The 13,508-nt window shown below is 48.0% G+C and overlaps 1 protein-coding gene across 1 annotated transcript; it reads left to right on the top strand.

Annotated features, from left to right (window-relative positions):
* Positions 1-263: 263 nt before the first annotated feature.
* TMEM269 (transmembrane protein 269) lies at positions 264-13,237 on the top strand (the record flags this gene model as incomplete). The annotated part of the gene is made up of 6 exons (XM_082669638.1): positions 264-374; positions 5,020-5,158; positions 8,812-8,909; positions 9,604-9,747; positions 10,372-10,572; positions 13,101-13,237. The coding sequence occupies exons 2-6, from the start codon at positions 5,067-5,069 to the stop codon at positions 13,235-13,237; spliced, it is 672 nt and encodes a 223-aa protein (XP_082525764.1). The 5' UTR covers positions 264-374; positions 5,020-5,066.
* Between the last annotated feature and the right edge of the window lie 271 nt (positions 13,238-13,508).

The following is a 13,508-nucleotide window of genomic DNA, read 5'->3' as shown; positions in this document are numbered from 1 at the left end:
CAGCCTTATCTCCCCCCAACTCCCTTCCAGCCCACCTCCCTCTCACACGCCGGGCACTCTGGTCTCTTCTCCTGCCAAGCCTGCCCACGCTCCCCATGTTAGACTAGTCTCCTCCTCTCAGATCCCTCCATTCCCCCTGCCGCGCCGCTGCAAGACCTAGGGCTCCCCGGCAAACTGAGGCCCCTCTTCCTGCCAACTAAAGCCCCGTGGCCCCTCCCCTGCCCCTCGGGGATTGTGAGCTAACAGCCGAGGGTGGGTGGTGAGAGGCTTGGGACGGCGCGGCTCTCCCTCTCCTGGGCTGGCCCCTCTCCACCGCCCAGGAAGCGGGGAAGGAGTGCGGGCCCCCACCCCATCTAAGAATGTCTGGTCCCCAGGTAAGCAGCCGCAGCGTCGCACGCGCCTCCCCCAGGGTGCTGTCGGCGACCACGGCCCTGGGGGGAAGGAGCTGTTCCGAAGCGCGGGCGCCCAGCCCCGGCTCCGTCTGGCTCCGTCTCTTCCATCTTTTCGCCTGGGCGTCGTCGCCATCGCTGTTGTCCAGGACCGACGCGGCACAGCCGGCAGGGGAGGGGCGAGGAGGGGAGCGCCGGTGTCTCCAGCTCGGACAGACCGGCGTCGGGAGGAGGTCGGCTCCCTGTCGGGCTGTTGGCCTCTAGGGTGGCGGGATGGATTGGGGGCGGCCGGTGGGGGGCGGGGCGTTTCTAACTCGAGGGGCTGTGCGCGTGGCTCACCGCCCGCGGGGGAGCGCCGCCTGGGGCCTTCTCGCTCCAACGCTGCGCGGGTTTCCAGGCAAGGCACCGACTTCGCCACGCCTTGCCTCTCCTGAGAAATCGCCGGGTCCCACGCAACTCTCCTCTCTTCGTCCGCTAGCAGCCCCAGCGTCGGACATTTCTGCTCGCTCACCTCGTTCTCCTCACTCACCAGTCTCATGGCTGGTTTCCTTTTCTTCAGCCTCTCCCCTCGAGACCACCCTCCACCCCCAACCCACATCTGATCAAGACACCCCCTTACCAAATAAACATCACTGCCCGCCCAGCGGCAAGGCAAGGTCACAGCAGCTATCACAACTGTGGCCTCCCTGCCGGCTTTGCCTCCCGGCAGCCCTGTCTCCCTGAGACCCAGCCTCCTCATTGGGCTTGCGCCCTTGCAATTTCCTTTGCCAGGAAGCACCCCCCTTTGTTTATGCCCGGAGACCCTCCGTAAATATCACATTGGCCAAGCCTTCCCCTGCCCCCACCCCAGACTTAGTCTTCCCTGGACACCCTCAGCAACCGGACATCCCCTTGTCCAACCAGAGTTGCCACACTGCCGTCACCGTCCCTACACACATCTGCCTCCCCTACCAGACTCCCAGTCTCCTGAGGGTGCCCAGAACACACAGGCCTGGCGCACAGCAGGCATCGGCAAATAAAGATCATAAACGTTGGAGAGATGCTGGGTGTGCTGAGGGGCTGGATTGCTCACTTGAGAAGGCTTCTCACAGGACAGACTCGACAGGCTTGGAGTGATTCCGTGCGGGGAGAGGATCTCGGGCAAGCACCAGAGTGCTCTATTAATTTAACAATCATTGAACAACTTCTGTTGTCAGGCCTCATGCCGGGCACAGGGGACCTCGGTCGGCACTCAAGTTCCTTCCCCTGTAGTGCAGAAGGAAGACCACATAGGCGGTGCCAATACAGAGTGCCAAGTGTCACGCGGCGAGCACAAGCAGATGTGGCAGTGCAGAGGAGGAGCAGCTCAAGACTTGAGGGGGTGTCAGGCTTCCCAAAGAGGCCCACCACCCAACCCAAGACCAGAGCGGGGCAGAGAAGGGGTCATGGGGCAATGGAGAGAGGAGGCTGAGAGTCGAGCAGGCTTCGTCACGAAGGGCTTGCATACCACATGAAGGAGCTGGACTCCATCCTGAGGGTGTTGGGGAGCCACTGATGGCTTCCGAGGAGCCGGGGAGTGACGTGAGCTAGTCTTGCAGGCCACTGCTGGACAAGGCCTCAGCTCTGACCCCCTCCTCTGAGACGCCTCCTCTGAGCCCCCTGACAGGCGGGGCCCCTCTTCTGTGCTCCCTCAGCAGCCTTGTCACCTCCTCTTTTGTGCAGGGTTGAATGCCTCTGCCAGACTGAGCTTTTTGAGAGATGAGACCAGGTCTTAATCTTCTCTGTCCCAAGACCAAGTGCTGAATGAATGGATTTTTCCTTTTTTCTCTAAATTTCAACAGCTCTTACTCTCAGCTCCACATCCTTCCATACCTGGGGCCTGTGCTGCAAACGGCTTTTAATTGGGAAAGAGGAGGTCCAGTTCCAATCCCAGCTCCACCATTTGCTGGAACAAGTTGCTTAACTGTTCTGAAACCTCAGTTTCCCCATTGTTAAGATGAGTTACCACCATGAACTGTCTGTAAGTCTCCACAGGCATGCATGAGTCTTGTTTTCCTGAACAGACTGTAAATTCCATGGTCCAGGCAGGGACCAAGGGCTTTCCCCAGCACCTTGCTCAGTCTGAGCTTACAACGAATACTACGATCAGTCCTGTTGGTTGGTAGACAGCAGAGTACACAGGAAAGAGCACTTACGGTGAAGTTGGAAGTCTTGTTCTGCCACTTCCAGTGTGACCTTGAACAAGGTTCTTCCCCTCTCTGAGTCTTCTTTGCCTTACCTGGCAGACCTCACAGGGCCATTGGAAACCACAGAGGTGAAAGTGCTTTGTGAATGAAAGAGATACTATAGTAGACAATTAATTGCACATTAATTAAAAAAAAACCAGGGACTTCACTGGTGGCTCAGTGGTTGAGAGTCCGCCTGCGGATGCAGGGGATGCGGGTTCGTGCCCCGGTCCGGGAAGATCCCACATGCCGCGGAGCGGCTGGGCGCGTGAGCCATGGCCGCTGAGCCTGCGCGTCCGGAGCCTGTGCTCTGCAACGGGAGAGGCCACAACAGTGAGAGGCCCATGTACCACAAAAGAAAAAAACCCAAAAAACCAAACCATGTAGTAGTATAGATGAGGTGTGTCTCGTACTTGGTGGACACACCCAAGGTATCTGCTGACTGCCTCTGAGATGCTGGGATGCTGCTCTTCCAGGTGCAGACTAGGCTGGAACAGAGGTGCTTGGTCTTGCTCGGGTCAGCCCTGAGACTCAAGACAGACCAGGAGGGAAGGGTTGATAGGGAGGGAGCAGGCATCCAATCCTTTGCCCCCCTCCCATCCCAGATTTCTCGGACTAGCATTGCTTCCCTGTCTTAGGTTTTGAGGGGACCTGGCATGACAAGGTCTCAGGAGTCCCAGTGGCTTTGGCATTGTAGCTACTGATACCCTTGGTGAATGAAGCTGGCCTATGGGAGCAGTTAGCTCCACCGTGCTGCCTGATAAACTCCCAGCCCCAAATTCCAAGTCCGGCCCCCTCTCAGCCTCTGACATACTGGTGGCAGTATTTATGGGAAAGGACCATGATTTGTCTTAGCTCTTGCCCAGACCAGAAGGGCCTGGGGCTGTACAGAGGGGCTGTATGGAGGCAGAGTCTCAGCTTCCTCACCTCGAAAATGAGTGGGGATTAAATGAGAAAACACCTTGGAACTTGTACATTTTACTCACGTGCAGGATTGCTATTTGTGGGTAGTGTGTTTACAACCAGTGGGGCCTCCCTGTTTCAGAGAACGCTGGGGCTCTTTCTCCAAAAGAAAGTTTCACAGTGTATGTGTAAGGAGTGCACATGTTTGGTCTTAGAGCGAAAACGGACACAGAGAGACTGTGAAAATGGCCAGGGCCAGCTGATTCTCTGCTGCTGAGAGAGGCTGAGGGAAGGGAGGAGGCCTGGGCAGGGCCTACTCCTGCACGGGGAGGCCGTAGCTGCCCAGCCAGACTGGCCATCCGAGCTCCCTCATTGCCCGCACAAACCTCCTACCCCACAAACCTCCTGCTGCTGAGATTATGGCCCCCTTTAAGAAGCACCAGATTTAGAATCAAACAAGAGGGATTGGGCTTCCCTGGTGGCGCAGTGGTTGAGAGCCCTCCTGCCGATGCATGGGACGCGGGTTCGTGCCCCGGTCCAGGAAGATCCCACATGCCGCGGAGCAGCTGGGCCCGTGAGCCATGGCCACTGAGCCTGCGCGTCCGGAGCTTGTGCTCCACAACAGGAGAGGCCACAACAGTGAGAGGCCCGCGTACCGAAAATAAATAAATAAATAAATAAAACAGGAGGGATTGATTCTCCTCACCTAATGTGTGACTTTGAGCAAATACCTCCATTTCTCAGGACCTCAGTTCCCTCATTCATGAAACGGGGAGAATTATAGCACCATCTCCTAAGGTTGTCAGGATCAGAAGAGAGAATGTGGTGGGAGTGCCATGTGAATTATTTAGCGCTGTCCATATTCATTTTCTGTTGCTCATCTCTTCCCCTGTTAACACTTGGGGCACCTCAGCCACAGCCCTGTCTTTCTGAGGGAGTGAGCGTGGCCTCCAGGACAAAGGAGCCTGAGTCTGCAGCGGGCCCTTTGTGCTTCCTTCCCTTCAGGTGGCCTCTCTCCCCCTGGGCCACTCCTGGGGGTGAGGGGGTTACCCCTTCCCAGTGTTTTTGTTCCTGTGGGGCTCACTCCAAAGTATTAAAAGTAGCTTTATAATTAAAAAAAAAAAAGGAGGGCTCATTTATGATAAAGGTCTCTATGACAAGGGCTCATCTCTCAGATGGGGGAAGGGCGCATACCCCTTGGACCCTGGGCCATGGGAGTGCCAGGAGGGTCAGCATATGGGCTAGAGGGAGGTCTGTGCTGTAGGGCAAGGGGTGTAGTCATAGAGGGGTGGAAGCTATGGTCGTGCTGGTTCACTCACTTTGCTATTGAACTTCCCCAGGCGCTCATCTTCAGCACCTTTGTCTTACCTCCTGGGTCTCCTCCATCTACCAATATGAAACCATGTTGGGAGGGCGCAGCTCTGGGATGAGGTCTAGGGGAACAGGAGCTACTGGGTCCCTGGGAACCTCTTTTGGGACTCTTTGACCTTGACAACCCCTTGTCCCTCTCCCCTGGGCCCCAGGTCAGCACACCAGTTTCTTCCTGACCAAAGAGCAGAGCCACGCCCAGATGAATGAATTTTCCTGGAAGGATGTTGCCAGTGCCTTGTCCGTGGCCAACATGATCCTGGGGCTCTTATCCATCTTCTGCAGTTTCTGCAAGTAGGTCTGGGGCCCAGCAAGCTCTTAGCCAAGAGCTGGAGCCAATGGCATGAGGGAAGGAGTGAGGAGTCTAGAGAGCCAAGCTCTGAGGCGTACAGATCAACTGGGGGCAGGAGAGAGTGCAGTAGGTTGGGAGTCAAGGGGTCAAGATCCTGGCCTCAGTTCTACCACCAGCCTGATATGTGACCTTAGCTAGGTCATATCCTGAGCCTCAGTTTCTCCATCTTTAAAACAAGCAGCTCACACTATGATCTCTATAGTTCCTTCCAGCTATGTCAATCTAGAATGGTTTTATGAGAAAATCAAGAGATTTTGAAATTTCTGTTCTGGTAGCCTTTGCACAATCCTTGGGTAGGCAGGCGACCATTAAATTTTTTTGATTGTTAAATTAGAGCATATGATCCGGCAGAATATTTGAAATTAGCACTGTTCTGGAAACTCTGAGACATGTATATGGCCCCCCCAAAAAAGCTGTAGGCAAATTATGTTTCTATAAATTGAATCATATTTCAATGGCTTTGGGAAATCAGCGCTTTAAAGATAAGTCCTTTATAATGCAAATAACATACTCCTAATCTGTTTGATTCTTTATAACCATGACCAAGTGACTTCTCTGGATCTGTTTCTCAACCATAAAATAAGAGAATTTTACCTGATTATGTTTAAGTTCCCTTCCAGTTTGAAAATTATATGATTCTCTAAGTCTGGGTTTTTGGGGTCTCATAAAGTGGGGCATACCTGCAGCAGAAAATCGCTGTCTTCTTAGTTCAACCTAATCTTCTAGGAGTGTAGTTTTTATGCCATAATAGTGGGCCCAATTCCCTTTAGACACATAGGTATGGGTCTAAACAAAGGAAATACTAAGGTTGTTTGGGGACAGCTGAGGTCTGGGGTCAGGCTCTCTGTTTGCTTCTGCTGGGCCACCCAAGCATTGCAGTCAGGGTGTCAACTTGCGTATGGCCTCCTAGGGCAGTTTGGTCTGAGATTGTGGTAGCTGATTTCAGGAGTCTGGGAGCATGTGCTGGAAAGAAACATAGAATCCTTGAATGTAGGGTCTGAAAGGTATCTTAGAAGTCATTCAGAGCATCAAAATACATGAGACAAAAACTGATATAACTACAAGCAGAAACTGATGACTGTATTATCATAGTTGGATATTTCTATACCCCTTTATCAGTAATTGATAGATCCAGCAGGCAGAAAATCAGTAAGGATATAGTTGAATTGAACAGCACCATCAATCCACTGGATCTAATTGATATTTATAGCATACTTCATCCAACAGTAGCAGAATACACATTCTTCTCACGATCACCAAGATAGACCACATTCTGGTCTGTAAGACATACCTTAACAAATTAAAAAAAATAGAAATCATACAAAGTATGCTCTGAGGCCATATGGAGTTAAACTAGAAATTAATAACAGAAAAATAACTAGAAAATTCCGAAATAAATGGAGGTTAAACAACTCACTTCTAAATAATACATAGATAAAAAAGGAGTCTCAAGAGAAATTTTAAAAAAATATTTTGAACTAAAAGAACGTGAAAATACAACTTATCATAATTTGTGAGATGCAGTAAATGCAGTACTTAGAGGGAAATTTATAGCATTGAATGCATATATTAGAAAAGAAATCTGCTCTGTAAAAGACCACATCAAGAGAACTAGAAGACAAGCCACACACTGGGAGAAAATATTTGCAAAAATACATCCAATAAAGAACTACAGTCCAAAATATACAAAGCTTTACGCTCATCAATAAGAAAACAACCCAATTAAAAAAGGGCCAAAGACCTTAACAGACATCTCACCAAAGAAGATATCCAGATGGCATTTAAACATATGAAGAGATACTCCACATCATATATCATCAGGGAAATGCAAATTAAATGGCAATGAGATACCACCATACACCTATTAGAAGGACCAGAATCCAGAACACTGATAGCAACAAATGTTGCTGAGGATGTGGAGCAACAAGAACCCTCATTCATTGCTGGTGGGAATGCAAAATGGTACAGCTACTTTGGAAGACAGTTTGGTGGTTTCCTACAAAACTAAACATACTCTTACCATATAATCCAGCAATCACACTCCTTGGTATTTACCCAAATGAATTGAAAACTACGTTCAAAACCTGTACTTGGATGTTTATGATGTTTTATTCATAATAGCCAAATCTTGGAAGCAACAAAGATGTCCTTCAGTAGATGAATGGATAAATTGTGGTACATCCAGACAATGGAATATCATTCAGTGTTAAAAAGAAATGAGCTATCAAGCCCTAAGAAGACATGGAGGAACATTAAATGCATATTATTAAGTGAAAGAAGCCAATCCCAAAAGGCTACATGTTATATGACTCCAACTATATGACATTCTGGAAAAGAAAATATGTGTCCAAAAATATGGAGACAATAAAAAGATCAGTAGTTTCCAGAGGGGTTTAGGAAGACATAAATAGGTAGAGCACAGAGGATTGTTAGGGCAATGAAAATGCTCTATATGATATTATAATGATGGATATATATATATCATTATACTTTTATCCAAAACCATAGAACGTATAACACCAAGAGTGAGCCCTAAGGTAAACTATGGACTTTGAGTGACTACAGTGTGTCAGTGTAGGTTCATCCTTGGTATGTACCAAGGCCAGAATGCACCATTCTGGTGAGTGATGTTGATAATGGGAGAGGCTATGCATATGTGGGGCTAAGGGGTATATGGGAATCTCGGTATTCCTCTCAATTTTGTTGTAAACCTAAAACTTCCCTAAAAAAATAAAGTCTTAGAAAAAATGGAAAAGAAGGAAGATCTAAAATCAATTATGTAAGCTTCCACCTTAGGAAACTAGAAACAGAAGAGCAAATTAAATCCGCAGTAAGCAGAAGGAAAGAAAGAATAAAAATTAGAGCAGAAATCAATGAAATCGAAAACAAGAAATCCATTAAAAAAAATCAATGAAACCAAAACCTGGTTCTTTGAAAAGATCAATAAAATCAATAAACCTCTAGCCAGGCTAACCAAAAAAAAAAGACAAGACACAAATTACCAGTGTCGGAAATGAAAGTGGAGGAATCATTACACGGACATTAAAAGCATAGGAAAGGAATATTGTGAACAGCTCTATGTCCACAAACTTCATAGCCTAGATGAAACAGACCAACTCCTTAGAAGATACAAGCTACCAAAACTCACCCTAGGAGAAACAGATAATCTAAATAGGCCTATACTTATTAAATAAATCATTTGGTACAAACCCTTCATTTTATAGATGGAGGAACAGAGACCTAGGAAGGAGGAGTGGTTTATCTGAGATGGTTGTAGAGGCTGGACTAAGGCCTAGGACCCCCCTTGCCACTGAATGTGCCTGGAATTTAGAACTGAAAGGGACCTTGGTGATTAGCGAGGGGGTTGAGAGCACCCCTTTAAGACTGTGGGTTGAGAATGAGTACGGAAGGGATGTAGATATGTGTGAGGGTGTGTGTGTGTAAAGCAGCACATATCAGAAAGGATGTGAGTGTGGGGAACACGTAGGGGTGTGTGTATGTATGCTAGCGTAGGAAGCATATAGCGGGAGGGGGGTGGAGTCCAGTGGAGACTATGAAAGAGCCGCCCTTTGGGGCCTGCTGGCCTGCATTTTAGGAAGTCCCCCTGTGCCTCCTGGATGCTTCTGGTCAGCTTTCTATTAGACATGGCTATCGGGGCAATGACGAGACACCTCAACATCTGCTCCACATCAGGTGAGTCCAGGCCTCAGACTCATAATCCCTGACCCCAGGAGCACCCATTCAGGTCAGCTTCTCCATCCTCTGAAATACAGCAGGCTTCCTTGAGTCACCACTCCTGTTCACATCCCTCTGAGTGTAGCAGAAGCAGCCCTTGAACAGGAGTTTGTGAGCCCCACAGTCTAGATCTAGCTCCTCTGCTGGTTCGCTTATTGATCGCTGGCTGTCTTTGTCCTGGCCTTCAGTGGGCTTATCTGCCCCGTCTCTCTCTTCAGGGCGGATCTGGGAGTGGGAGTGGTGGTTGTGGTCACAGGGGAGTGGGGAAATGAAAAATTACCCCAAGCAGAGCTGCTGGTTTAAAATATGACAAAATATTTCCATGCAAGATTTTGCTTGAAAAAAAAGGGTTCCACAGCTTATCGATACGTTTCCAATTGTGGTCCAACCCTTGCGTGTTAAAGGATGGGAAAACTAAGACCTCGACAGGGAAAGACTTGTCTAAGGCCATGTGGTCAGTTTGAGGCAGAGCCAGAAGGAGATCCTAGTCTTTGATCAACAGGCCCCCCTGGGGAGCAGCTGTTGCCCTCTGGCCCCTCAGGGACCTGACAAACAGGATCCCGCTTGTCCTCACTCCAGCTCCCCCACTAGAAGGGACTAAAGTATAAGACATATGAGTGTAAGTTCTTCTAACCTTGGCCTTCTGGAACAGGAGCCAAGCTGAATGACTTTGCTGTCTTCACCACCTTTGGCCTGGCTTCAGCCCTGCTTCTAGGCATGGATGGGCCTCTGAATGGCTTCCTGGCCATCATCTATGTGTTGGCTATTTCAGTCCGCCTCTGTTTCTATTCAGCTGGTGAGTGGAAGCCAGCCTTATGGCTGAGGGTAGGGAACCATGGAGGGGAGAAGCTGTTGGATGCCGGAAGCGTGAGGTGCAGTAATTGACTCCTTTCCTTCCTTTTACGGAGACCCCCTTCCTTCCTTCTCCCCTGCTCTAGGCCCACTGGAGACTGAAGGCTGCATTGGCAGAGACCTGTTCTAGGGGGCGGGAACCAGCTGTGCCTTTTTCTTGTAGTGTGACCTTTGGATGGAGCATATGAATTCACAGACTCTAGAACTAGAGGTCATACTCCAGTTTCCCATAACAGATGGAGAAACTGAACTCTGGTGAGGGTAATTACCTTGCCTAAGTTCACAACGCAAGGGATTGCAGATGCAGACAGAAAGATCTCAAAGGACCCCTCTACAGAGGCTTCCTAGGGGCCAAGGCATAGGCCTGGTCCTAGCTGCCTGCTCTACCTTGAGGATCCAGTGCAAAACCCACACATCATCTCTAAATAACTAAGTGCTTTCTGGCTGGCCACTGCCCTGGGATTAGGGGATTTGGAATGTGGGGCAGGGAAGACCCAAAGAGAGAAGGGCTTCCTCTGGTGGGTGCTTTAGAGCAGTGAAGCAAACCCCATCTTTTCTTTCCCTACAGGCGTTCCCTTCACATACAAGGGTCTACCCTGCCCCTATGCTTCCTGTGTTTTGGCCTCCACCTCCCTCCTGACCAAAGGCAACACATTCATTCTCTCTTGCATGGCCACATTCATGATTCTATTCATGATGGACGAGAGCTACTACCCACATGACGAAATCCTGGAGTCTGAGAACTGGAAAAAAATGGTCTATCTGGGAGGTGAGTGAAAATACTGCTCTTAAATGTCACTAGTGATCATTTATTGTCACTGCTGCTCATTGCTACCCTGTACCTCGTCCCCACATTCCCCCTCTGTTTCACCCTGCTTTACTTTTCTCCATAGAATTTATCATCACCTGATGTGTATTTACTTGTTTGTTGTCTATACACACTAAACCTGCCCACCCCCCCATAGAAGATTCTTTTTTATTTGTGCTATAATTCCTAGTACCTAGGATTGTGCCAATCACATAGTAGATGCTCAATAAATATTTGTTGGATGTCACTAAGTTCAATAGAAATTTAGGGAACACTGACCATATGTGAGGTGCTAGGAATCAAATTGGTAAACCAGACAAATACTTCCTGCCTCAGGATTTACAGTCCGATAGGGGAGACAGACACCAAACAAATCATGGCAGAAATAACTAAAAATATATAGTTTTGATGTGCTGTGAAACTATAGGGTGCTCTCAGAGGGCATCAGAGGGTGACCTAATTTAGACTGGAATGCCTTAAGGATGGGAAAGGATCCTTAAGGAAGTGACATTTAAACGAAATCTGGGTTAAAGTGGTCAAAAGGTAAAAACTCCAGTTACAAGACAAGTTCTGGGCAGGTAATGTACAGCATGGTGGCTACAGTTAACAATACTGCATTGGCTTTTTGAAAGTTGCTAAGAGAGTAGATCTTAAAAGTTCTCATCACAGGGAAATAATGTGTAACTATGTGAGGTGACGGATATTAAGTAAATTTATTATGGTTATCATGTTGCAATATATACAAGTATCAAACCGTTGTTGTTACACTTTGGACTAATAACAATGCTATATGTCAATGATATCTCAATAAAACTGGAAAAAAATTTAAAATACATGAAAACTGCAAGATGATTGGCCAAGTGGTGGGAAGGATGGTTCAGAAAAGGAAACAATTTTTGAATGCTCTGAAGCAAGAACAGCCGGATGCATTAGTGCACCAGTGTGGCTGGACTTGCTGAGAGAGGGCTTGTGACAGACTGAGGCCGGCGAAGTGAGCAGACTGGGCAGGATTGGGGATTGGATCCTGTAGGCAAATGACAAGCCTTTGAAGGGATTTCTGAGCCACAGTTTTAAACGATCACTTGGACTGTAATGAAGAGAATAGATTGTAGGAGACTAAGAATAGAAGTAGGAAAACCAGCTTTTTGTCAGATGAGAGGTGATGGTTGCAGTGGAGATGAAGAGATTTGGCATAAATGTCAAAGTGACATAGTTAATTCATATGAATTGCATCTCCATCAAAGTATTACCACAGTCAGGTTGGTAGGGATTTCGGTTGACATTTGTAATTGAGTTTGATACGGTAACACAGGGACAAAGTTGGTTTGGTCAACTTTGAAGCATGCAAAGCTAAACTCACCTGTCATCTAAACTGGCCCTGTGTGGGGCTAGCTTCTGCTATTAAATCTCACATTGTTACTTGTTCTCCAGACTTCTGCAACAAAGTTAAAGGGGAAGACTAACATCTCACGTTTGTAGTACTTCCATAAATTTCCTTCACACATTACCCACTCAATCTCATTATGACAGAGGGTGAGAGGCATCATTATTCCTCTCTTAAGGTAATAAACAGGCTTTTAAAAGTTAGGTGACTTGCCCAAGGTCACACTGCTGATAAGTGGCAAAGTATGGACTTTTCTAAATCCATGTCTTGGGACTTCAAATCCCATGTTCATTCTACTACATCACAGCGGTATCCATTACAGGATCACTCATGCATTTCCATTCCAGAGGAGGCAGGACAACCAACAAATCTGTATTCCGGGGGGTAATAACCAACTGTCCTAGGCAGTCAGAATATTATAAGTGTCAGTGTAGGGAACTGTTCACTATTCAAGTTTCCAGGCCCACCTTGCAAGCAGGCCTTTCTAAGGATAGCAGTCTCAGGCCTGCTATGTTAATTCTTTTCTGCATGCATAAAATATTTTATTGACCCTTATCTCATGTTAAACTTGAAACAATTAGGAATATTTTTTTTTCTTTGTTTTTTTTTTCTAACAAGAGATCTGGGCAACTCAGATTTATTCTTGGCTAAGACTGACTTCTGATCTGAATTTGACAAAATGGAGCCTGAGATTGCATTAGATTGTAATTGTCTAGTTACACAGGGACAAACTCTGCAAAGGCAGGGATCACGTGTCATTGGTTTTAGTGTCTTAGGCTCTGTGAGTAAAAACTGAAGGCCAAGGCTTCCCTGGTGGCGCAGTGGTTGAGAGTCTGCCTGCCGATGCAGGGGACACGAGTTCGTGCCCTGGTCCGGGAAGATCCCACATGCCGCGGAGCGGCTGGGCCCGGGAGCCGTGGCGGCTGAGCCTGCGTGTCCGGAGCCTGTGCTCCGCAACGGGAGAGGCCACAACAGTGAGAGGGCTGCGTACAGCAAAAAAACCCCAAAAAACTGAAGGCTGGAAAGATGGGAATGGGAAGTACAGGGTGGAAAATACACATAAGACAGCTTCATAAAAATTGAGTGTTTGCCTTTTCTCTTCCAGGTGTCATCATGGTGTTTTTGTCTCCATTGTCACTAACTGCTTTTTACTGCCTGATGTGGTCACTCTCCTACATCTTCTTTCCAGATGCTCTGTGGCACAAGGCAGCACATCTTAAGCAGCAGCACCGAAGACACTAAACAGCCTTACGCACTCCCGCTGGCCTCTGTGGGGTTTCTGCCAGCATGTTGGGCCAAGCCTCGCCTTACCCTTACTAAATGTTTCCTTGTCCCTATGTTGTGTATGTGCTAGATACATGTTGCCTTGAACCACAGCAACCCACAGTAGGGCCAGCGGCCTATATACTTCTTCCTCTTTATTCAGGGTTCTGAATCTCTTGGGGACGAGTTGTTTATGTCATACAGAACAGAATTTTTTCCAAGATAAATTTGGGCTGGGCTTGAGTTCCAT

Source organism: Grampus griseus (assembly GCF_964374135.1).
Source record: "Grampus griseus genome assembly, chromosome: 1".
Lineage (NCBI taxonomy): Eukaryota > Metazoa > Chordata > Mammalia > Artiodactyla > Delphinidae > Grampus > Grampus griseus.
The sequence above is the reverse complement of the archived record's forward strand: the minus strand, read 5'-3'. Positions and strand labels throughout refer to the sequence as shown.